Source organism: Callorhinus ursinus, unplaced genomic scaffold (genome assembly GCF_003265705.2).
Source record: "Callorhinus ursinus isolate GAN/ISIS: 27379988/994484 unplaced genomic scaffold, GSC_fseal_2.0 scaffold8, whole genome shotgun sequence".
NCBI lineage: Eukaryota > Metazoa > Chordata > Mammalia > Carnivora > Otariidae > Callorhinus > Callorhinus ursinus.
In genome coordinates this window covers 35,174,024-35,200,892 of record NW_027397070.1, presented here as the reverse complement: position 1 = coordinate 35,200,892, position 26,869 = coordinate 35,174,024, and the positions used below count along the sequence as shown (strand labels likewise).

Sequence of the window (26,869 nt, the reverse complement as noted above, 5' to 3'; positions counted from 1 at the left end):
AAAACACTAATTTGAAAAGATATATGCATCTCTATGTTTATTGTAGCATTTTTTGACAATAGCCAAGATATGGAAACAACCCAAGTGTCCATTAATAGATGAATGGATAACGATGTGGTATATATATACAATGGAGTATCACTCAACCATAAAAAGTAATGAGATGTTGCCATTAGTAACAACATGGATGGATCTAGTAGGTATTATGCTGAGTATAATAATTCAGACAGATACCATTGATTATACTTATATGTGAAATCTGAAAAAACAAAACAAAACCAGAAACAGACTCCTAAATACAGAGAATAAACTGATGGTTGCCAGTTGGGGGGGGAGGGGCAGGCAAAACAGGTGAAGGGAATTAAGATGTATAAACTTCCAGTTATAAATAAGTCACTGCATGAAAAGTACAACATAAGGAATATAGTCAATAATATTGTAATAATTTTGTATGGTGACAGGTGGTAACTACGCTTATCATAGCAACCATTTCATAACGCATGTAATTGTTGGATCACTATGTTATAGACCTGAAACTTATATGATATGGCATGTTAATTATACATCAATAAAAAATAGTATAGTTTTTGTAAATGCTATAGCTTAATAAGTGGTAGCCATTACTACTACTTTATATACATATCTATGTGTTCTTGTATTATAGCAGGTATTGACCTAAGTGTTTCAAATTCATTCTGTATAATATTTACAGCAACCTTGACTACCATTCCCATTTTACGATTGGGAAAACTGAAGCACAGTCCAATCTGTAACCTGTCCAAGGCCACCCGGTTTGGGAGTGGTGAAGCTGAGATTCAAAGCCCAGCCTATCTAGCCCTAGAAGCCTTTGCTTTTAGTCACTGTGCTAACCCTCTTTTTGAGGTGACCAATCTTCTCATTTGGATTCTGGATTAAAAAACAGTGTAGACTGACAGGTCAGGAGGAATTGTGGGATGACATTCAGGACTTCACTTGAATGAGAATGCATGGCACTTTGTGTGCTTACTTACATTACGCTTCCTTTGCTGGCCCATGGGACCAGCGGGTACTAAGAGAGGGCAGAGAAAACAGTCTTGAAAAGGACCTAAAGAATCCTTTAGTCTGACCAGCTTGCTTTACTTTAAACAACTGGGGGGCTTTATATTGGAGAAAAAAAGATAAAAGGGCACTGTTGATATTTTCAAATACCAGGAGAGGCGTCGGCAGTAAGAGCACTTCTAAATAAAAAATATGTTTAGGGAGTGGGAGTTAAGGGGACATACATAAGCTTGTAAGGACAATTAAAATAAGTTTAATACTCGATGCCATGGAAGTGAGAGAAAGGGCTTTCCCAGGAGGAGCACGACTGTCTTATTGGAAACATTAGCATAAGAACTGGGATTTGTCAAGGACGCCAGATGACCTCTCTGGCATCAGGTGGGAAGGGAGACCAATGGCCTCCATGGACTGTGCTCTCTATCGTCTCTTTTTGGATTTATCATTAAAATTCAGGGAGAGAAGAATTGCCATTTTGAAGATGACTGTACCTCCTCCCTCAGCTAGAGAAGCCACATTTTCCTTGGGTCTCAAGTGGACTTGTCTTTATAAAAAGTAAAATAATACATAACTTGCTCAAGCTTATCTCCTCGGGCTAGTCATGAAGAAGGGGGCACATGAGTATATTTGAAAATACCAATGGATCAACATCTATACTGATAAGTTACTTATAACTAACCTACATCAGAATATTCCATAAGTATCTCCAGAGACACAGTACACAGTGTACTTTATTATCTCCTCATGAAAGCCAGTACAGGAAATGCCCCGTACTGTTGCTGTTCATGCAAGGGGGCAGAAACAGTGCTCAAATCTGTAGCGGGTTTGTTGGCTCTATTTTTCATGCTGTCAGTGACTGGAATCCAACGGCCTTTCTGTGTAGGCATCTACTTAATTCCTTTTCAGTGCTTTTAACACTTCAATTTTCCCATGTTTTATAATCATTATAGCTTCCCCTGAATCCCAAGTCATAGGACAATGTTGGTTTAAAAAAAGGTAAAGGTCAGAGGTGAGTCTCAGAGATCCAAGTCCAAGGTCAGGCATTTGTGCCAACACCCATGTTGTTGGCCAATATGATTTTATGCTGGCAAGTGAGTCTCAAGCATCCCTGACTGACGGGGCAGGTTTTACTGCTCTCCCAAGTGTTAAAGGACAAGAAAGCTCTACTCACTGTGGCCCAAGCTACTTCTTCATTTCAGGTGTGATCCCCCCAAATGTAGCTATTTAAAGGAAGCAAGTACTAAACAAGGGTCCTCCAGAGGAGACTACACAATGCCTTTTATTTCCTGCTGACGAAACTCAGGCCAACATCCTTTTTTATCTAGGGTGTCCAAACCAAACCTAACCATCAATTGCTAAAAATTATTGATCTTTGATAGTTGGAAAGGACACACGAAAGAAAACAAAGTGTACTAGTTCTGTTCACAAGAATTTTTCCAGCTTAAAACAAAAAGCTCTTCTAACCCACAGATTTCAGTTAGCAAACTGCCAAGTAGAAAAGGTATCCATGCTCATTTTACAAAACTTCTGATATCTTTATCCTCCTGGCTGAGATATGGAGATTAAAGGAGCAAGTGGTATTAGTACTCCATTAAAAAAAAAAAAAAAAGAAAAGAAAAAGGAAAAAAATTTCTTCACACTGCCAGCCACAAATACAACATTAGGAACTCTATTCCTAAGTAAACTTATAAGCTAAAATGAGGGGGAGGGAAGCTGAGAACAGTAACTTTCATAAAATATGATTAAAAAATGCCAAATAAGTCTATGGGAGGATCAGTGTGCTAGGGTTTTTCTGTCTTCTGCCAACACTAGCACTGATCTGTCTGTAAGGAAACGGTTCATTTCTGAAAGGTGTTAATTGCACTAGTAGTTTCAGTAAGAGGCCTGTGGAGCAGCTCCATTTCCTCGTATGGGAACTCCAGTCCTAGTAAAGGGCTGCCTGGCTGCATGTTAACCATCTCTCTTGATAAAGGATCTTCCAGTAAATTTCTTTTGGATTTTCCCCATCACAGTGTTTGGAAAATCAGTTCTAATGATCCAGAGTTGGATCCTCTACCTTAATCTGGTCCCAGTTTTCCCTCTACTTCCTCAGCCTCCTTCTGCCCGACCACCTCCCTTGAGCATCTCGACTTCTGCCAGGAGAGGAGTGGGAAATGGAGGGGGTCAAATTCAATGCTGCTCTCATCAACTGCATGGCGACAGACGTGGGACACACTCCTGGCTAAAAGAGGATCCCAGCATTAACTGTGATTCTCCCTTTGTGCACAGAGGCACACAGGATTCCTGCAGACAAGGCACAGATGATGAAATCTGAGAGGTGTGAGGACAGATAAAACCCACACAAGTACACACACACTTCAGTTTCCATAAAGCTTCGGAACAAAAGCACTCTGTAATCTCCCTCTAATGCCAAGTTTACAATGCCTCCTGAACAAAGGTGACTCAGGAGAATGCACCAAACTCCTTTCAGCACTTATTTAACCTGGCCACCTGTGTGAGCTCAGAGAAAAGGCATTGACTTCACCTGAGTCAGCACCGAGCCTCGTGATCCCTCGCAGGAGATGATTTAGCACAGAGGAAGATTCATCTCATAGAAAGGCTGTCACCTTCTTAAGCTCTGTGGATTCGTGAGGACTTTCCCAAATCTCTCTCTGGAGCTACATGAAGGCAAAACTCAGTGCCACCACAAAAACTCTAAGCAAACTCTCTATTTTCTTCTGTGTTATGATTATTAGCATTTTGGGATAATTTAGTGCCAGTTAAGGAAACTCAGCCAACAAAAAGCATGTATTATTCTCAAACCAAGGGAAAGAAAAACATTTAAAAAATTGTCTTTAAAGTCATAAATCTGTAATGCCTTTACCCAAGTGTGTCTCCGCATATCTTTTCTGTGTTAACTTCTGTGCATATTGCCAGTTTTTATAATCGAGGAGAGCGAACAGGTGGGATTGTTTTGCTTTTAGAGCATGGACATGTGAGCATTTCAGATACACATTTAAAGGGAAGATGAGAAATGAGAGACAAAAGGGCAAGAAAGAAAAATAGTCTTCCCATTGCAGGTTTTTTGAGTGTATTGTGATGGTTATTTTTAGTTGTAAGGATTAGTGGTTAATGATTTGGGAATTTTTCCCCAAGTAGAAGTCTTGGGCTAAACATTGTGTGTATTCCAGCTCCCCTCTTCCTGATGGTTCTGTGCCTCAGGGGAGTGTCCTCACAAGCAAGTCCTCTGCCTCTCTTCACGTCTATATGAAATATTTGGACATCTGCACACAAAGAACTTGAAAGTTCACAATCTGGGAGCGCGGTTGGTAAAGGTGATCACGGGAAGGGCTAGGGTAGGAAAGTAACAATGGGCTGGGAGTTCTGTTGGGTAAGACGCCAGTGCCCATCCTGTTCAACCACTCACTTTCTGTGGAACAGGGGAAAAGAACACCCCCTCATCCCCACTTCAGGGGACTCACTGACATTATTACACCATACAAAGCCACAAGGTCCTTAACATCTATGACTCTATGGTATGCTACATAAATGGGTATCCAAACAGTTTCTACAGATAATAATACCTTCCATTTTAAAAGGTAGGGGAAGGAATTCAGAAAGCATTTGTTTTGAAGGGGAAAAAAAAAGGCAACCAAAATATCCAGCAGACACCAATTCCAGGAACAGGGCTGACCTTATGTTCCAAAGAAAAGAGTATCAGGAAATCTCAGGAAGCCAAGTAGGGATGGTCCACCATGCTGAGAGTGGTTCAGGGAGCGGATGTGAGAGGCTGGCTTGGAGATCTTGGCCCTTCCTGTCTTTGTGGGAAAGGGCAGCCCCAGCCCGCAGGAAGGGATCCCACAGGGCAGCAGGGGAGCAGCTCAGGGCAGAGCTCACCACTGACGGCTCTCTTCTTCACTGCTCTTTGTTTAAAAATCCTTCTTTGGGGTACACTTACTCAACTTTGGATTGAGAAATACTTCTTGGGAAGGTACGAACACTGTTTATGGATGTTGAAGAATGAATATGCTAAAACCGCTGATAAATTTTATCTCTTAGCATAAAAATGACTAGGGTTATGTCGACTCCCAGTCCAGGACCTTGGGACTCTTACCAGCAATCAAAAAGGCATAGTTGGATCCAGACCCATTGTTACTGAAACATTTCATAATAAATTCAAAACTAAAGTGGGGAAAAAAAAAAAAAAAGATGTAGCTGGATCAGCCAGGGAGCTGGTATGTGGCTCACATTATTTCTTCTTTTTCTATGTTTGTATTGCTAAACCATTTTGTTTCATTAAATGAAGGCTGAGTTCACTTTTTCTACACAGTCTGTAATGTGTGTGTATACATATATACATTATATACACACACTATATAAAATGGATTCATATGTTAATTTTTAAAAATTTGCTATTGGGGCACCTGGGTGGCTCAGTTGATTGAGTATCCAACTCTTGATTTCAGCTCAGATCATCATTTCAGGGTCATGAGATCAAGCCCCACACTGGGATCCACACTGGGCATGGAGCCTGCTTGAGATTTGCTCTCTCCCCCACCTCTCTCTGACCCCCGCTGTCTCTCCCTCTCTCTCAAAAAAAAAAAAAAATCCCAGATATTTCATCTGCAAATGCTTCCATCTGATCTACAATATCTCTTTATAAATATTCAGAATGATCACTTAAACATGAAGAAACATTTTGTCTCTCATACTTGCTTGAAGTCCTCCAATGACTCATCTTGGCACTCCTTCACATGGCCTCCAGTGTCCTTCATGCTCTGCCTCAACTCCTCTAACCCCCACGGCCCTACACCTTTGCTCATTACAGTCCTGCCACACTGCCAGGGAGTTACTCAAACTCACTCTTTCTCAAGATCTTTATGTACTTCTTGAACCTAACTTGCCTTCAGCCTTTGGGTTCAGCTTAAATGTCATTTCCTCAGGATGGCCTCACTTGATGACCTACATTAGGTTTGGTCTATCTCTTATATCTTCTCAAAGCAACTTAGACCTTTTTTAAAAATCGAATTGTAAGTTAACGATAACGTTATTTTATTTAACGTCAATTGTAGGGTAACTATAGTTATTTGTATGATTTCTTTTTTCTTATCTGTTTTCTTCCCCATCCCAGCTGGACTTAAATTCCTTGAAGGCAAAGATAATATCTGGCACGGTGCTCTCTGCATTCCCAGCCACTTGCTAGTACCTGAGCCTAGCAGACCCATGGCTGCTATGCATATATGCATGGACTCATTCCTGTTAAGTGAGGAGGCAGATCCGTATCTTTTTGGTTATTTACATCCCACATACGTGTCTTTAGCTTCTGGAAAAATGCAATATAGTTCTCTCTGGAATAAAAATGGAATCCAGCTTCACGTACAATTTAGCACTTAATAATCTTGATGATGTTGGTGGACCTTGTTCAAGGAGAGGATGATGATAATGACACGTTCATTATGTTATGAAATTACTACTCATAACTCAACAATACTAATAAATTACTCCTGTATTGCAACTTTGCAAATGCTTTCATGTGTACTCCCTCATTTGAAGTGGGTACTGTTGGGGTACTCATCCCTGCTTTGCAGAGGTAGGCTGAAGAGCAGTGGCAGGAGCGGAAGGAGGTCCCCTGACTCAGACTAGTGTGTGCTTCTTCCACGCTACCATGTGAGGTTGGTTCACCTCTCTGGGTCTCAGCTTCATCTATCAACCAGGGATTCAGACCAAGTGCTTTTGAAAGATTTTCTATCTTGGCAATTCTCTGTGTTTTTAATCGTCGCCAAGCTCTATGAAATGAAGGGTGATGACAAGTGATTATAATACAAAACTTAGCATGCAGGACCTCCTGGCAATTTTTAGGACCATGCAGGACACCATCTAATGGAGTCAACATTCAATATTAGGAACTCTTGAAGTCACCAAGCTCCCAGAATCTTAGGGGATCACAAAATCCTGGAAAAGGGCTTGAAGTCTATATTTTTAAAGAAAGCAATGCACTTTATCTTGAACTGGAATTGCACAACAAAATGAAGTCTTGTTCAGAGTCCTTCAAAATGTCTCCACTTACATAACTTCTAACACAGATTCCCCAAGCCCTCAGTTATCTGGCCTAGGACTATTTGTTCCTACTTAGTACTACTCAAAAGTTACTGCAGGCATCAGTTTCTGGGTAGATCACACTGTAAAACCATCGGCCTATTTCGCCACAAGTAAAACTAGTAGCCACATTTTAGATTTAGATGTTTATACAACCTGAAGTCGTTCCTTCCTAACCTCCTCACTGAATCCTCTTCCATGGTCACTCCGTGAACCCTGGTGGGCCCTAATCCTTTTATTCTTCAGCCTCTACCCTAGTCAGGTCTGTGCCCATGTTTTTATTAATGGGAAGTAGAAGAAAAATGGGGAATGGCCAGAGGTAGTCTAGCTCAGAACTCTGGCTAGGAGTTAAGAATATCTGGATTCTGATCCCAGGGTTTTAGGGCTTTTTTTCTATTTTTTTTTAAATTGTGGCATAATAATACAGAATATGACATTTACCTTCTTAATCATTTTTAAGTGTATAGCACAGTAGCATTAAGTACATTCACACTATTGTGCAAATCGCCACCATCCATCTCCAGAACCTTTTCCATCCTTCAAAACTGAAACTCCACACCCCTTAAACACTAATTCCCTACATCCCCACCCCTAGTCCCTGGCAAGCACCATTTTGCTTTTTGTCTCTATAAGTTTGACTTTCTAGGTCATTCTAGGTGCTTCATAAAAGTGGAATCATACATTTGTCCTTTGGGGTTTGGCTTTTCTCATTAGGCATGACTTGAAAGTTCATCCATGTTGTAACATGCATCAAAATTTCCTTCCTTTTTAAGGCTGAATAATCATCCATTGTATGGATATACCACATTTTGTTTATCCATTCATCTGTCGAAGAACACCTGGATTGTTTCCACCTTTCAGATATTGTGAATAATGCTGCTGTGAAGATTGGTGTACAAATGTCTGTTCAAGTCCCTGCTTTCAATTCTTCTGGTGATACATCCAGAAATGGAATTGCTAGACCATGTGGTAATCTTATGTTTAATGTTTTGAGAAACTGCTTGCCATCTTGTTTTCCACAGTGGCTGCACCATTTTACATTCCCATGAAAACTGCACAAGAGTTCTAATTTGTTTGTTTAAACTAATGTGCTGAATGGCCTTTGGTGAGTCACAATTTCTCTGAGCCTCAGTTTCCTTATCTATAAAATGAGGGGATTGGAATGGACAGTCTTTAAGGTTTCTTCTAGCAATAGAAAACTATATTGGTCTAATTAAATCAAGTTGCAATTAAAGCCAAAAAGCAGTCCAAAAGGTTTTATAAGCATGACTTGATAACTTAAACCTTCTTCCTAATACAATAATCATTTTTCAAAGGAAAGCACAAAGAGTCTAAAATCATTTCATAGATGCAGATGTCATTGATGATGGTAGTGGCCACCTCCTGAGCATCTCCTCTGCTGAACACTGTTCCAAGTATCCCCCACACACTATTTCATGCCCCATTTGTACAGATAAGGAAACTGAGACATGGCAAAATTACACTATGTGCCCAAGAAAACACAGCCAGTGAGTGAAAGAGCCGAGATTTGCCTGTGGACAGCTCTGCTGTGGGGACAGGTTCTTCACCACCAGACCCAGATGAAGCCTTTCTTCCTCAGTGTTTCTCCTCGAGTCCTGACTGTTCTTAAGTGTTTTCTTTCTTTTCCTTGATCACACTTTCATTTAAATATCTCAGCCCTTAGCAAAGAATAGCTGAATTTCCTCCACTATGGCATTTAAGCTTTTTTATTTTTAGGCATAGAGGCTGAAATGTACAAAGCTGTCCCAGAAATCCTCTGGGTGAATGCTTTTTAGTAATTTCATCTGATAACTTTGCAAGTGTTTTTCAGAAAATCACTTTTAAGGGACGCTCCTTGAAGGAAGAAGAAATAGAATCCTTATGGTGTTCTGGATAATAATCTTATGACATGGATTTTATTACCTTGATTTTGTAAGCAAAGACACTGAGATTCAGAGAGGTGTGGTAGCTTACCCAGGTCACCGAGTCAAAACAGACTAGAGCTGGGAGGTAAGCCTGTCACCAAGTGAAGCCCATGCTCCTTCCTACGGGGAGACACCCCACCAAGAACATAGAATGCCACTTAGGAAAATCATTGCAAGGTCAACGACATATCACAATCTCAGGTGCTGTCTCTATTCAGTTGAGCAACTGGTGTCTGAAAGAAAAATAAAGGAAAGTGAAGAGGTTCATAGCTTCCCAGGAGCAAATCAGCAAGGAGAGGGAAAAACTCAGTCTCCAATGAAGATTAGATTCTCTTTGGGCACCAGAGGCTCTGTTTTCTCTTAGAACAGATTGTGGAGGGAGGATATTACTGGATAATAAATATTCTAGTTACCAAAAAAAAATACATACATATATATATATATATATCTCAAAGATATAAAGTAATTGGACTTATCTGGTTAAGAAGAAACCATCTTAATAGTTCCATATGGTTCTTAACCTTGCTTAGTACCAATTCTAGGTTTTATAGGTACTGGGTGAGGGGGAGTAAGATCTAGGTCCCAGATTTAGTTGGGAAAAACTCTCTCAAGAGGATTCTGAAATACTAGAATAAAGTTAAGGACTTCTAAAATTTTGAAGAAAAAAAATTAAGAGAAGCACATGTGAGTGATGTCCAACTCAAACGATAAGGTGACCTCAAGATTTCCACTGGATTCAGACAAAAGGTAGGAGACGTTTATCAGAGAAATGATGATCTTGATTGTTAACCCCACACAGAGAACACTAAAGTTTCTTGAGGCACAGACTGATTTTTATTTCCTACCCTTCACGGTACTAAGCATAATGACATTTATATACCAAGCCAACGATGCACGTTTTATAGTTCGAACTAGTATTTTCATTTGAATTATAAACTCTGAGGTCTTTCTTTTAAGCATTAAAAATGCTAAATAAGCTATAGCAATTGAATTAAATATGTGCGCCATGAAAACCAATGAATAGAACGACGGTGGCAGTTGTTGGCCACAGGGGGTTAGCGTGCCTAAAGAGCCAGATTATGGACCACGGTACTGGAAAAGTAATAATGCAACATAAGCCCAATTCTGTAGCATGATTAGGTTGTGTTAAAGTAGCTTAGGTCATCAGAGTTGGCTGGGGCCAACCTAGGTGAGTACGGTTCCCTTCCAGAAGTTAAGACACTTCAGGGCACAAATCCACAGAGACAAGCCCTCCTCCGTCTTTTACTCATGAAGTCATAAAAGCCACAGTCTTTATTTCCTCAGTCTAAAACTTCTACCAATGATACAAATCAGTTGTTCTTGTGAAAACATGCTAGGCAGGAGACATTTGGTAGAATCCAAAGTGACTTCACTTTTGTTTCTATAAGAGATTAGTGTTTCCTCAATATCAGGAGAATACTGGCACCTAACCTTGAGAATCAAGTTACCAATTACAATTCACTTTGGCAATATTTGCCTGAAGCATTTCTTTGATTATTTCACTTTTAGTGATAAGGAGAATTCTCAGGGACAATCATGCCTTCAGCCCCAGTACACGGTGACCGGCATATAAAGTGTTCTTGAAATGCCACTGATTATATCACTGAAGATTTCTAAAGAGAGAGAAGTCTCCCAACAAGATAGCCAGTATTTCCCAAATTTAGTTTTCTGTCTCCCCAAGCCACTGGAAAGGGTATAACTTAAGAAAAGTAATTCTTATGCCCCCTAGAAACTATCCGACAGAGAATTGATTGTCCTGATTTTTCCCTACTCGAAGAATTGACCTTTTATCCATCTTTATTCCCCTATGCACCTAGTAGGCAATAATACATGCTTTGTGAATTCAACTAATGTGGTTATAGGAATGACACAGATCATTTTTTATTTTCAACATAAAGGCATCAAATCCATGTTTCCTCCTCACTTCAAAATAAGGCTTCCAGCATGGTACCTTAAATGTACATGAAAAAGACTTTTCATGATACATTAACCTCACTGCACATGAATCCTGGGCCTGGCACCTCACTTATTATTCATTAGGATAATGTGGACCCAAAAGGGATCTGCAGAAGTTTGGAAAACCTCTCCTGGCCTTGCCCAGCACTAAGGGAAAGACCCCTTCATCCCAGAAACACAGTCAATACCCAAACAAAGCAAGAATGGCATTCACCTGACCCAACCCCCTGGCGTGTCCTGATTGTTTAAAGGGGGTGCATTACTTCACCTACGCTAGAGCCACAAGTGCTAGAAATACTTGATATTTGGCAAACAACGTTATCAATGGCTCGCAGTTGGCCCAGAAAGAACTATTGCATAACCAGAGGAAAACATTCTGGTTCTTTGATTCTGCAGGTTAAAACATACACTGCAGTTAGCACTGGGAGCTTACCAGTGCGAGGTACTGGAAGAACACAAAGAAGTACACAGCCAGCTGGTTTGCAGTAGGCCGGAAGCTGGCTGGGTAAGCCAAACTTACAGATTTCAGGATCCCTGTGGCATCTTCATGGAGCCATGTAGGGTAGACCACTTCATCATTCAGGATGGCCTCAAAGAGGTCATCTTCATTCTCTGCCTCGAAGGGTGCGTGACCACAGAGCATCTCGTAGAGCAACACTCCCATCGCCCACCAATCTACTGCGGGTCCATAGAGCATTTCCTGGAGGATCTGTGCAGAGGGGGCAAGGTGAGAACATCTGAACAATGAATGTGTCCTGAATGACTAGGGAAAATGACGTATTAGGAAAGAGGTTTCATTTCATCTCTAGAGAGTGGTCTGTTTTCTCTGTGGTTCAACTCAGAGGACCTTTCATCCAGGTGATCAAACACTTATGGCCTGTTTTGGCCAAGGTAATGGCATGTGCAGATCCAAAACAGAAAGGGTTTGGGCACTGTGTCCCTGTCGAGGGAGGAGGAGATTGGGCTCACTCACTCGCATGGGAAAGACTGAGGCACTTTTCTCTACTTCTGCTAAACGGGGCTGGGACCAAAGCACTGAGTAGAGACAAAGAGGAAGATAAATAGCTGGGAGCACAGCACACTTTGTCCTCATTCAGGGCAAATGCCTAAAGCAATTACAAGGTTTACACACAAATTTTTTAACTCAAATTGTTATTTATAGGAACCAAGGACATTTTCGGGCATCATTCACCCAATGAGGCATCAGGGAGTGTGGAGGTGTCAGCTTTCGACACGCCCATAGAGCTCAGTGCACCAAAACAGCCTGTGACATTAATGCTCAGGATTGCCCAAGCTGCACTCACCTCTGGAGCAATATAGTCGGGTGTGCCACAGAATGTTGCCGTGGTGACTCCATTACAGATCCCCTCCTTGCACATCCCGAAGTCTGCCAGCTTACAGTGGCCCTCATGGTCCAATAGTACGTTGTCCAATTTGAGATCTCTGGAAGAAAGAGCGAGCAAAATGCGTAGGACAGCCAGGCCCCAAACCCTGATGGGCTGGCTTGTGGGGTGGCTGAGGAGACCACACCAAGCAAGCTTCCTGCATACACCTCCAAGGCAACAAACTTCTTTGGGTTATCTTGGAAAAAGCTTTAGTCAACTCAAAATTTGCCTCATGGTTCCTAGATGATGGTCCCTTGTGAATAGGCTAACCATATACAACTACCGAGGCCCGATGGTACCCCGTCACCGGGGCGTCTCCACAGTCGCTGTAGGACTGACCTTCTGGAGCCTCACCGTCGTCCCCCCCCCCCCCCGTGGGCTGTGGCGGGGCACTCATGGCTCTGTGTGTCTAGCCCTGCTCTGGGAATCCAGTTCTGTTGGCCTGCCTGGCCTGAGGGAAAGACTGGTGTCTGTCCAGCCCGGGATCACGTTTCAGCTCAGAGGAGGCAGGTGATGCCAGCACGGGCGGGACTAGTTTCCAAGCTGTGCCCTGTGAGCTGATGAGTTGCTACAGCCTGACCACACAGGTCTCACAGACAGCGGTCACCAGAGACACCCAGGAATGAAAACAAAGTCCTGTCTTCTAGGAATCCCCGATAAGTGAGGTGAAAGCGGAGGAGTTTTCCTGGCACACATCAGTGGGAACGCAGAGCAGGCCTCCTCTCGGCTTATGTGCCCCTGGCGGCAGTCTCCCTGGGAGTAAGCAAAGGTGTGCTGGGTCTCTGAGCGCCCACTTCAGAAAAGCAAGCCTTTTCCACTCGAAACCAAACCCAGCCTTGTTCCCCTTCTCCATACAAAATCCCACTTTCCAACAAGCAACCGTTTTCAGGGGGCTGTGATCTATGGAAACGGTTTCCTTCCGCCACAGCCCCCACACAATATAAGCAAGACGTATTTAGCCCACGTGAAGGAGGACTCACAAGGTGCAGGGTGGTGGGTGGGATGACTATGGTCATGTATTCGGGAGGGAGGCCACTGCCAGGAGCATGGTCTTTCTCAGCCATTCTTCCAGGAATGGTCGCAGATCCTCTGCCCTATTAGCGCCTGGTTGTCTGGCTCCTCCGGGACAGATGGCACACATCAGAGGTGTTCAGGGTTAGAGATTACAGTCTGCCGCCCCAGGAGAGAGCAAGACCATGGGGGATCTGCATAAGCTTGGGGGCGGCCTCTGTCAGCACCACGTTCTAGCCCAGCCAGCCAGGTCCGTGTGGACCTGCGCCCAGAGCCTGCTCTCTCATGTTGCCAAACAAGGTTACTGGGTCTCTGAATTCTCCTAAAGCTGTTGGCTTGCTATGGACTCGTAAAGGATTTTCTTTGGTAACAGAAAACAAGTGCTAACAGAAACCTACAACGGTCTCAAGAACTGACCTGTGATTGCTCAAGAGAGTTTGTGACTAACATCTCAAGTAAGAGGTTTAATTGGATATTACTCAGTTGCTGTCATGGGTAGCAGGAATTGTTCCAGGAGAGACAAGTGCTTGCGATCAGTTTTGTAAGCCACCCAGCACCATGCCCTCTGCACAGGGAAGTCCGGGGACACAGCCTCACTGCCCGGAAGACAGACTGAGCAGTATAGGGGGCTCGACTCATCCCTGTCATAGGATGCCCGAGACCACACTTCAATCCTGGTGTTTCAGACTCATTTTTGGCATTCCTCAGGACTGTATAAGGCCCAAGGGGAATGCCATTGTTGGTTTCATACCAGGTGCTAACTAACAGACAAAACTCCCAAATTGGGACCCCAAGGGGGTTCAATTAAGAACATAATATAATCCCAGGCTATCAGTTCTGCCCTTGGTCCAAATGTCTCACACCTTCTGTCTAAGTTCTGACCCGATATCCCCAGATAGTCAACGTTGCCCCCAGAGTACCCAGTTCATGCCTCGATGATGGTACACCCTGCACTGTATTCCGAAAGGCTCTGTCTGTGTACCTGTCTTCCCCTTAGCTGGAGCTAAACCTTCCTCCTCCCTCTCTTCAGCTTGGGTCTGGCAGAAGGTGCTGCCCCAAGAGATAAACAGAAGCATTTCAGACAGACAACAGTGAGCTGCCCTAGCCAACTCAGAGCCTGTCTTATTTTGAGGGGAATAAAGGAAGCTTCATAAACCTCACTGGAATCCTTGTTCCAAAGTAATTACACTTACAAATAGTGATGTGCTTTTCCCCTTAGAGATGGATTCCAGAGGGAAAAGAAGAATCCTGAAATATAAGCTCAAATTCTTTGCTTTGGTGATGCTGGTGAAGGGAAACTACTTTTGGAAAGGCAGTTATGGACCCAATCATGATACTTTTCCTCGGCTTGCAGCCAGACGAAAGAGTGAAACATTGACGGGGTTCGTCAAATAGATCCAAAGGTTAAAGATTCATTCATGGCCACCATCAGCTTCCATTCTAAGGGTAATCCTTATTTTTACTTAAAAAAAAAAAAAAGGCAAAAGTAAAAAAGTCATCCTATGACTTCTGACTTTGAAATAGGCAGAGGTCAGTTTTTGGCTTTGCAGTAGTTCCCAGCCTCCAATGCCAACATGTAACTCAACAGCCAAACTTAACAAGGCTACACAATGAAGATTACAAGTTCATACAGGGCAGAGGCTCAGATTCCAAAATGCCAAATACACAATTACGGGCTCATCATTCATTAGCACATCGAGCCCCTGTATTTCATAGCTATAACTTTTGTCATACAAGCACACAGAAGGGTAGAAAGAGTTATTTTATACATTGTTGTTGCCAGGTAATCAGGGTTACTTAAAATGCCCACAGTGGTTTCATCGAGAAGCATCTCAAGTGGTCGAGGACAAAGGAAATTCAGAAATTCTATTTATTTTGTTTCCACAGTGAGCTATTCCAAGAGTCATAAAACAGAATGACATGAGTCTTTCTGCTTAGATCACTGGAATCAGTGACTCTTCCAAAAGAAATAAAGGAAGGTGAGTTGAGAGCTGGCTCCTTGAACAAGAATGACTCTAAGAGGCTATTCAGTAACAATTTTTAAAGTATTTGAAAAAATTTTTTATCATGGAAAATTTCAAATCTATACAAACGTACAGAGAATATAACAACTCCCATGGTGATCACAGACCATAAGCGACTATCAATGCATGCCCCATTTTGTTTGTGTATACCTTCACTCCCTACCTGATCCATCCTTTTTCAGATTTTGAAGCAAATCCAATACATAAAATCATCTCATCTGTAAATATTTTAATATCGAATCTAAGAGACAACAATTCTTCAAAAAAATATAACTTGGATATTGGTTATTATAAAGCATACAGTCAATATACTATTACAAGTATACCGCTTTTTGTCTGCTCGTCTGGGGATGTGTGTGCATAGCTAACACACACTGAATGTTCACCAGATGGGAAGTGCTTTAACCGTATTACTTTATCCTCATAACAACCCTCTGAACTAGGATCTATTGCAACATTACTTAGTTACCCAAGGGTAAATCCAGGATTCAAACTCAGTTCTGCTCACCTCCCCCCAGAGCATGGGCTCATAACCCACTATAGTAGGCAAACCCTCTTTTATATACTGGTATTGCACTGCTGGCTAATCCTCCTAGTAGATTATTTCCTGACACTTCCCCAATTGAAACAAGAACCATCTGAGAATCAATAAGTATCTCAAGACTGAATAATGACAAAGCGACATTTTTGTGCACATCACTATGAAATGCATAATCAAAATTTTACCCCCCCCCAATTTTTTTGCTTTGGTTTTTAGTTTGTGCAAGGAGAGGGAATTCAGTGGATTTTACCCAACCTTTGTACGGGAATAGGGGCATGCACAGCAAATGTGTCTCTACTGGTCAAATATTCTGAAGATAATTCACTGCTGTCTTCTAAGGAGAAGAGGCTGATGGGTGGGTAAGGGTGAAGAGGTGGCTGAAAAGAATGAATTTAATATCATGATCACAATTTCACAACAAAACCATTTAGGGCTAGCTTGTATTTTGAATGTCTGGGTTTATATAAACTTGCAATTTTTTTTCAAGGCAAGACTGATTGTGTTAAATTGGTAAAAGAATGTTGAGGGGCGCCTGGGTGGCTCAGTCAGTTAAGCATCTGACTCTTAATTTCGGCTCAGGTCACGATCTCAGGGTTGTGAGCTCTCACCCCATGGGCATCGACCAGCTCCGACTGGCTCTGCTCTGGGCATGGAGCCTGCTTAAGATTGTCTCTCTCCCTCGTGCTCCCACACACACTCTCTTTAAAAAAAAAAAATGGTGAGAAGTCACTGAAACAGCAACAGTGTAATATCTGATTTTATCAGCAACTAGATAGATGTGCCATTCATGTATTACTTAACATAAGATATTCAGCCATTCACCCACCGCACAAATCTCAGAGGACCATCTCTGAGCCAAACAATACTCAAGGGGCCCAGAGTCCTGAAGGAGACAGGAGATAGCAGGAGCCTGATATGGCAGGGACCAGCCAAAATTCCAGTCTTTGGCCCAAGAAGAAAGAGAAACCATAGAAAGGTCATACACAGGAGATGGATAAGCATTAACCTGTGATTCTACAATGAGCCTCCAGCGACAATGTGGACAAAAGGTTAGAGGGGGAGGAGAGAACTTGAGGAAAGTAGATGGGAAGCTACTGAAGTGTTCAGAAAACAAATGGTGGGGCAGTAAGGCAAAGGGAATCGGATGGTCTGAGAACGACTAGGCGGGAAAAGTAACGGGATACAGTAATGGAAAGACATAGACAGTAAAAGGGAAGAAGGCGTGAGGATGTTCTGGCTCACAGAATTTATCTTGGACATATTGAGCTATTTTTTAGACATCCAAGTGGAGACATTTAAAGGCAGCCGAATATACATGGCTAGAAGTCAGAGGAAAGGCTGGGTCGGAGCTGTAGGACTGAGAGTCATTAGCTGGGCATGGATGAGTTCACCTGCGGAGAGGGAGCAGAATGAGAAGGGTATTCTGAGGATAAGATCTCTGGTCTTTTTCACACCGGGACCACAAATACTGGTGATAAATTAGAGCCCGAGTGGGTAGCACCATTGAGTGCCCAGGGAAGCAAGGACCCAACTCCTCTGCCTCCAAGTGGGTCATCCCTAGTCTTGTCAAGGCTTAATAGGGTTAGAAAACATTAACCTTTTACATTCAAAATCATCTAATGGACTCTTTCTGGGTTTAACCCTCAACCCCTGCTACGTGATGTGATGCCTTTGTAAGCGTAAACTGCAGTATTCTGTTTTACAAAAATGTTCGTTGCCGCATCTTATGTAATAGCAAAAATTTGGAAATAAGCCAAATTATTTATTAATACGGGAATGGCTAAACAGATTATGGTATATACATGACAGAATTTTATGGAAGCTGCTAAAACTTTATAAAGGACTAAAAATGTAGGGACATTTTTATGACAGAAAATTTATCTTTTGAAAATTATTTCTTTTGTGATTATAGGAGTAATATTTTCACTACATAAAATTCAGTCATTCCTGAAAAAATCATGGGGAAAATGATGACAGTCTCACAGTCTTCAAATCTTTTTTTCTTAATGCTACACTAATATATATTATGAAATAACTTGCTTTTCTTACCTAACAAATATTTTGGACATATTTCTATATCCTATAGATCTTCCTCCTTCTCTGTAATGGTTATCTAAGATTCCATTAGAAAGGTGTATCATAATTTAACTAGTCCCCTCTCCATGAACATTTAGATGGCTTTTAATTTTTTACAACCTCAAACCAGAGAGTAATGAACATTATTTGCACACTTGTAGGAAGGTTTACTTTGGATAGATTTTTTAGAAGTAGAAATGCTGTGTCAAAGGATATAAATGTTTATAATTTAAACAGATGTTGAGCAATGGCTGAAAGAGTTGCACCAATTAATACTCCCACCAATAGTGCACAAGAGCATCCATGTGGCTTCCTAATTCAAGTTAGATATCATCATCCTTATGTCCTTGCCAATTTGCTAGGGAAAATGATCTCATTGTTTTAACTTCATTTCTTGATTATTAGTGAGATTAAGCTTTTAAAAAGTATATGTTTAATGACCATTTGTATTTCTTCTATTGCCTATTCACATGTTTTAGCCATTTTAAAATTTGAGTTATCTTTCTGATTATTTTTTAGAAGCTCATTACATATTATGGATAGTAGTGGTTTATTATATAGATTGCAAATATTATTGCCCAATTTGTTTTTAAGTTTTATTTATGGTAACTTTTATATTTTTATACAGTCAAATCTTCCAATTTGTCCTTTATGGCTGCTGGATTTCATGACTTATTTACAGGCTGATACAATTGTAAGTGGAAAAGCAGGATACAAAATTATATTTTCAATATTCTCTTAATTATGGTTGTTAGGAAGGTAGAGGGAAGGAAGCAAATCAGGAAGGAATGAGAGATGGAAAGCTAAGAGGGAAGGGTAAAAGTCTATTTCTGGGTGATATGTTTTTAAATAGTTTTTCTTTGCTTTGTGTTTTCTAAATTTCTTATGGGAATTACATATTATTTGATAACCTGGAAGAAGTCATTAGAATATATGTTTACATGTTTTGGCTTTAATCCTTTTCTTTGGTTTCTGTACCATTTATGGCCGTAATTCCCAAGGAAGATGTGTAGGGAATATAATCCACTGGTAGAGATGGAAAGGATTTCTTTTGGAATGCAGGCTGCAAGGACATGTTGAAAAAACAAACAACTTACTTGCACAGAACCTGAACATTTGTGGGCTCAGAATTCCGAACCTGTTGCCACAAGCTCATTATTCACTCCTGAAGTTACCTTAAGTATCTACCAAATACATAATTGTTGTGGATGGCACTGATTTTTCAACTGCCCCATGATGTGTCCCTGTATTCTTAACCAACTTAAGCATGAAAATGAGGCCCCTGCTAAAAAAATGGGGGGGGGGCGCCTGGGTGGCTCAGTTGGTTAAGCGTCTGCCTTCGGCTCAGGTCATGATCCCAGGGTCCTGGGATCGAGCCCCGCGTCAGGCTCCCTGCTCCGCGGGAAGCCTGCTTCTCCCTCTCCCACTCCCCCTGCTTATGTTCCCTCTCTCGCTGTGTCTCTCTCTGTCAAATAAATAAAATCTTTTAAAAACATTTTTTTAAAAAAGCAACATTCCTAATTATTAAATGAAGTCCCCATGCCATTTCTCTTCCCGAAGTGACATTTTATCTGGTTTTGTGGGGCTGATCTATTGGAACAAATTAGGAATATGTGAAACATGAACGCTCATTCTGAGGCTGAACGTAAAATAACCCATTTTCTAATGAATCAAGTCCATAAGACAACTTCCAACCCTGAGAGTATTACCAACTCTCCTCTGAGGCTCCCCCTATCCTTTTCTACTTCTCCCAACAGCTGCTTAAGTTGGGAAATGATCATAAAAATGACCCTGTACAGTCTGGCTATTACAATCCCTTTAAAACAGGGCCAGGGACTCACAAACAAATCCCCCCAAGCCGGGTGTTGGTTTCCATCCAGGTCTGGTGTTGGATGCACTCAATATGCAGGCAGCGTGTTTCCACCTTCACCACTGTGCATATACAGGACCAATTTAACCTGAGCAAAGGGACCGACAGATTTCCCCTTGCCTTGTCTTATGGTTGGAAAAAAAAAATGTACAAAGAAAACACTCATTGCCTCTCTGGACAAATGTAGGAGGCAATGAGTTTGATGAACGTCCACAGTGTGCAGCTCATACGTCTCTTTAGGGACCATCAAGTAAGTGAGCCATCAAGCTGACAGTTGAGCCTTCTCCCTAAAGTTTTTCATTCCAAACCCCCGCCACCACTCCCAGGAGGGTTGAAATTCCCTAGCTGAAATGGCACAAATTTATTTAGTAGCTCCCTACAGTACTTTTATTTTATAGTTGCCAAGAAAACCTCTCTCACGGACTCTCCTTGCCAAAATGCTTCCTCCATGATACCTGGCTGCATTCAGCGTGCAGACGCCCTCTGCGAGGAAAAGCAGGCAGGCGGGATGGAGGGCTTCAGACAAAGACACCAAGGAGATGACAGACCCTGGGTGGTGAGGGGTCTCCTGACCATTGGGCCTCAGTGTGACAACACAGAAAGGATGCTGGAGCAAAGGGTACACTTGTACTTGATAGTCTAGGGGGGATAAGGTGGTCAACACATTGAATTCTGCTTAACCCCTCAGGCTTCCCCAGTGCAGACAGCTGGGTGCAGCTGACCCATGCAAAACCACTTTGCTTTCTGGCCACAGAGATCCAACAAAGAAATGGATCAGAGAGTCATAGGATTCTGAGAGCCTGCAAGCTAGGGATGGGATAAGTGTGGAGGAGCTCCCTGCTGGCTGCTTGCAGGGCATCTTCAGGAAGATAAAGGAAGGAATGATTTCCAATGAGGAGGAATCAGAACATGGGTCCTTCTTAACCCACGTGATCTTAATGATAATTGGGGCAGCTGTGGAGTGGGGATGAGCAGGGAAGATGGAACCTGCTAGGTTTATGGTGCACACACGGCACCAATACTAACAGAGAGGCCACAGAATGAAACTCTGTTCGACCTTAGAGGTCACACAGCACTAGGTAAATAAATGTCAGCCATTGTTGTCACCATTATTACTGTTAGCAAGTGGATAAGTGTGTGGCTGTTATCCTCAGAAAGATTAGCCAGACAACTGAGGTATCAATGCAAATACACAGACTAACAAGTGAAGGGACAATGAGACTTAGCCTGTCTAGCTGTGGCTGGTGCCCTCTAAGGAAACCCAGGGCTCTTCTGACTTGGGGGTACTAGACTGTCAGCAGTGAGGCTGGTGCCCTGAAGGCATTCTGTTGAGAAGAAATAGTAGCATCTGAGAGGTGACATGGACACTGCCGGGGGGAGGTAGGGTGATGAGGAACGCTTTACAACAGGAAGGAGTGCAGTTTATAGCACCAACCTCAGGAAGGGATATTCAGGCTGTTTTTGACAACTGGCCAAACACGAAACTCTGCCAACGTTAGTAATGCCTTGTGTAATATCAGAGGGGAGGGGAGACAGACTTCTGACTTGAACCAGAACTTACGGCCACATCAGCAGGTCTCATTTGATTACCTGCTCGCTCCATCAGAGATTAAACCTGAGCTATTTAAATGGAAGTCTGAAAAACCCAAGAGAATACCTAGGGTTTCAGAACCACTCCCCGGTCCTTGGAATTAAATAAGACCCTCATATTTTATTTTTAATTTATGTTGTTGTTGTTATTATTTATTACCTTTTTTTTTTTTTTTAAGAACCTCACATTTTAGTTCTGGGTTATAGTTGGTATTGCTGTGTTCTCTAATCGTGTTTTGCATAAAGCCTTGTTTTCTCCAATGTGATCACAACCTCCAAGGGTAGGACTGGAATATTTCTGAGGTCACTTCCAGAGCACCGATCACAGGCTGGACATATGACAGCAACACACATCTGAGTCCCTTTCCAGGGATTTACTGATCTCCTCCTAATGCTGGGCATATCACAGCAAAATGTGCAGAAGACACTGAATTTACCCCTAAGAAACTCCCTTTGGAAGAACTCACTGCTACTTCCTGAGCACCTACCCCTTCTATCCCTAGCATTTAGTCTTACAACCAGGTTTCCCAAAACATCCATTCTGTTGAGTAATCCATTTGAGTAAATGTGGATACATCATCCAAAGATTATTTCCAATTTCATGTAGTAGTATTCTTAATTAAAGTAATCTCTTAGATGCATGAGTAAAAGTCATTATAATGTCCTAACATCTTAAAAGTAAACAATTCACGAATTAGGGAAAATTCTTTTTTAGCCTGTGTGTCTTTTTTTTTTAACTTTTTTTTAAAGATTTTATTTATTTGAGAGAGAGAGTGAGAGAGAGAGAGAGACCACATGAGAAGGGGGAGGGTCAGAAGGAGAAGCAGACTCCCAGCTCAGCAGGGAGCCCGATGCGGGACTCGATCCGGGGACTCCAGGATCATGACCTGAGCCAAAGACAGTCGCTTAACCAACTGAGCCACCCAGGCGCCCTAGCCTGTGTGTCTTAATTAGCTTAGAAAATTATCAACAAACCTCTAAGCAAAAGTTGCTGATGAAGAGACCTTTTGAGAGACTAACATTGTTGTTGCCTAAATGCTGGACTAATCTTGACCCAATAAATAATGGTTACTTCAGTTTGGTCAATTTTTCAGCACCTTAGTTGCTCTGTTAAAACATTAAGGTTGTAAGGTGCTAGACTTTAGTCACTAACCCTGGATTTCACTCCATGAGTGACCTGTGTGGCAACATTTTATGTCCATATGTATATTACACAGAGACATTTAAAGATCTTTTGCAAGTATAAGGTTTCATATACCAATAACAGTGGGGTATATTTTCCATTTCCTAAAGAACTGGAGTCCATGCTGATGATCTTATCTGGTAATAAATCCGAGTGACCAGTTCTGGGGACACAGCAAATTCAGACTAGTAGCCAAGCATGGAGTCCTCACACACATGGCTAGATCGAGACCAAGGGCAAATTCACAACTGTACTCTTACGGAGCAACATAGCTCCCATCTGTCTCCCTCATTCTGCTTCCTTCCCAAACCCCCACATGACCTTGGAGAGGTTATTCAACCCACCTCTGTCTGATTCCAAAAGGCAGTATACACTATACTAGTCTGAATTTGCCAGGCTGCCTGGGTTGGAGTCTTGGCCCTGCTATTTACTAGTTGTATGATCTTGGGCAAGGTACTTAACCATTCTATACTTGTTTCCTCACCATGAAATGCAGATAATGGTTCCTGCATCATGAGAACGGAGTTATTGAATGTGAATTATTTAGAACAGTGCCTGGATGCATTAAGTACTAGACAGACCTTAACTATTATTTCCTCATCAGCAAAAAAGATAACATGTACATGGCCCATTCCTTAAGATTTTTGTAAGAATCAAAACTGAGAGAGTATACACAAACTCTGAAAATACTAAATAACATTGGCAGCTTTTGAGTTTGGGGCAGGTAGGTCTATTATATTATAAACTGACACATCTGGCTTATAAACCACTCTGTGGGTAATAGAGCAAGGAGCCAAAGTAGGATGTTCATATAGTGCCGGGGCCCGGCACTACCAGTGAGCAAAATGTCTCAAATACTGGTTAAGCTCCATCAGCCACCATACCTTTGTCTACTTTACCCATCTTTGCTAGGACCAAATGCTGAAGCATTAAGATGGAGGAATTAAGCATTCATCTATTGATGGACACCTGGGTTGCTTCCATATCTTGGAAATTATAAATAATGCTGCAATAGACATAGGGGTGCATATATTTTTTTGAATTAGTGTTTTACTTTTCTTTGGGTAAATACCCAATAGCGAAATTACTGGATGATATGGGAATTTTTTGAGGAATTTAAGAAAACAAACAAAGGGAAAAAGAGACAAACAAAAAAACAGATTCTTAATCACAGAGAACAAACTAGTGGTTGCCCGAGAGGAGGTGGGTGGGAGGGATGGGTGAAGTTGATAAAGGGGATTAGGAGTACACTTACCTTGATAAGCACTGAGAAATGCATAGAATTGTTGAATTATTATATTGCACACTGAAATATAATACTGTATGTTGACTATACTCAAATTAAAAATAAAAAAGACACAGGAATGAAGATCTCTGTTCACTATCAGCAGCCCTGCTCAGTGTAATGAGAAAAGGTTGGTTCAAGTTGAGGTTCATCCAGTTTCATCCCTGTCAAATGCACAAATGACCCATTCTTCTAAGCGGAACAAACTGACAGAGGAACTGTAATTCTCCAGAAATAAAATACAGAATTCCCAATATGTGACATGGTATCTGTTCCTCTTAACGCAGTCAAATAAAACCCAACCGGTGCAGCCAGTCCTTGCTTTCCACCCATTCCCTGCCTAATTATTTAGGACATAAACCCAATAGTGGATACTGGCCTCATTCGTTCAGTGATGTGATAAAACCCACATCCTGCAAGGCCACTTTTGGGAGAAGTTATTTCCAATTTTTCACTGTTAACAAACAATGCTGTGATAGACAAAGGTCTCTTTTCGACATGTCCAAACCTACTAATATTTTTTATCATGTGTTTGCACAAATCAACAGTCAACTCCAGGTATCATGCTCACATTTAAGAATCTCCGTTAAGGCCACTGCACTGGTATTTGCCTTCCTTTGCCACAGGAAGCCAACAAAGGGTATGCGGATTCAAAGGAGTGGGCAGGCAGAGAGTGCAAATTCCAAAATCCTGCTTCAGGTTACTATTATTTTATGGTTCTTATTTTCCCAACTAAAATGTGGTCTCCATGAGGACAGATGCCTCATTGTTTTCATTTTTCTATCTTTGTATTTTGAGTTCCCTTCAGTGCTTAACACAGTGCTTTGCACATAGTAGGTCCCTAATGAATGGCTGTTCCTCCCACCAGCAAGCCCCCTCTCTGCCCTCTGGTATTGGTTTGGTCCTGAGACCCCAGTGAGGCTGGATTAAAGAGGATGTGGGAGGCTACTAGGAAACTGGGTGGATTCTGGTTTGTGCTGGGCGCCGGGCACCCATCCAGGACTCCCAAAGCCAACATGAAGCTGGAGTCCTGTCTTGGGGATGACCTAGGACGACCAGGTCAGCACCCCAGGAAACTGTGTGGCTCCGAACACACTTTCAAATCCACCCTACTCCAGACATTAATCCTTCCAGACCAGTCACGAGATACCAAGAGATACCAGAAAGGAAAACTGGCCCTGCTTGGTGACTGCCTGTTCATGTTTGGCCTAAAGGTGAGAGCAACCTTTGTTCCTATAAAAGAAGGATATTAAAAATTCTGTAAACTGCCTAAACAGGATTTACATGAATTTACCTGGCTACTACAGGACACAGTGAACCTTGGAGGAGCTTCGGTCATGAAGGCAGGGACCGGGAGCAGAGAGCACAGGAGATCAGGTAGGCTGGCTGAGTGCAGCTGGGCAGTGCGGTGGAGGGGTGTGAAGTGTCCGTGAGCAAGCCGGTGTGTCAGTGTACCTGGAACCTTCTGAAGGACACACATCCTTCCCTCTCTTCAGAGGTAGCATAGGGACTCAGGGTGGACACACGGGAATGCTGGTATTACCTGGTACCCTGTCTGGTCAGTTGGTCAAGGGGCAAGAAAACCTGCCCTGAGCCAAAAAGCAGAAATTCTAGACTCAGCTCTGTCACCTCAGTTTCTTCATCTATAAATGATGGGATGGTACTGGATGACATCTCTTCCCCACTTCTCCATCCAATCACTGAGCACTGACAAGTACTCTTCCTGATTGTATTTAGAACCAGACGCCCTCTCCCCCACCACACATTCATGTCCCACCTGGATCACGGTCTCTCCTAACTCAGAGGTGGTGGTCTCACCACCTCTACTCTCCCCCCTTCTTTGTGCTGGGCCCGCTGTTTTCCTGAAATTCAGTTCTTTAAGAGGCCCTGCCTAACTTTGGCACACACAACGCTCCACGGTGGGGCCTCTGCCTGGCCCTGCAGCCCTATTCCCTCCCCCAGGGCTCTCCCTCTGCTCAGATGCCCCTGCTCTCTCGTGGACCTCTCCGCCCTTCGGGCGTGCCCCGCTGTGCCCTTGGAACCACTACCGGCCTGCAATGAAGTAGAAAATGAATGAATGAATGAAGATGAATAAATGAAGTAAGTAGCAATGAAGTAAGAAGAAAAATTAAGAGTAAGCGCTTAGAAACTTTTATAACTATTGGACAGTACTTTTATGTTTGTTGAATCTACTTTATGTCTTTTTAAAATGTTATTTTTCTAGTGATTTACTTTTATTACATTTTATAAAAATACCAGTCCTAAATGGATCGAAAAAGGAAAAAAAACCCACCAGTTTACCACCACAGACAGTGTGAGGTGCCCTGGCCTGCACATTTCTTCCTTCCTCTCTCCTGGGCAGATGACTTCATTCTCGCTGAAGCCTCGCTGTCTCGGGAGGGTTCTGTATCCCTTCCTAGGATGAGTGTGGTGTCTCCCCCTCTATGCTCCAGTGGTACGTGGTGCCTATGTCTAATTACAGCATTGACTGCACTGACTGTAATTGTTGGCTTCCCTGCAAGTCCTCCCCATGCTTATTTCTGCTAACCTCAGAACAAGGTGCCTGGCCCAGGGCTGAGTGGGCAGTTGAGTGTTGACTAAACTGAACAAGCCCCAAGTTTCTTACCCTAAACTCTGGTTGCATTCCCTTTACCCAAACACTCCTTGTGTGTAAAATTCTTCTGGCCTGTGTATCTCCCTCCCGTGCCTAGCTGGTGTCCTGTACAGAAAGGGAGCTGAGGAAATGTGGAAGAAATGACAAGAGCTGCTTTCTCCATCTGCTGTGAATTTCTGATGCCACCCGTCCAGAGGCACTGTTCCCTCTTGAGCAAAGCTCAGGCTGGTCCTCGAGTTAACAGAAGGAAGCTGGGCTTGTAGCTACAACAACCGGTG

The 26,869-nt window shown here is 42.4% G+C and overlaps 1 protein-coding gene across 1 annotated transcript in view; it reads right to left on the bottom strand.

Moving 5' to 3' along the window:
• The window catches only part of PRKCH (protein kinase C eta), a 222,009-nt gene that overhangs the window by 15,688 nt on the left and 179,452 nt on the right, over window positions 1-26,869 (bottom strand). Inside the window, exons 11-12 of the mRNA XM_025869921.2 lie at window positions 12,317-12,455; window positions 11,533-11,721 (exon numbers count right to left, since the gene is read on the bottom strand). Of these exons, the coding sequence (XP_025725706.1) occupies window positions 11,533-11,721; window positions 12,317-12,455 (328 nt within the window). The remainder of the gene's footprint in view (window positions 1-11,532; window positions 11,722-12,316; window positions 12,456-26,869) is intronic.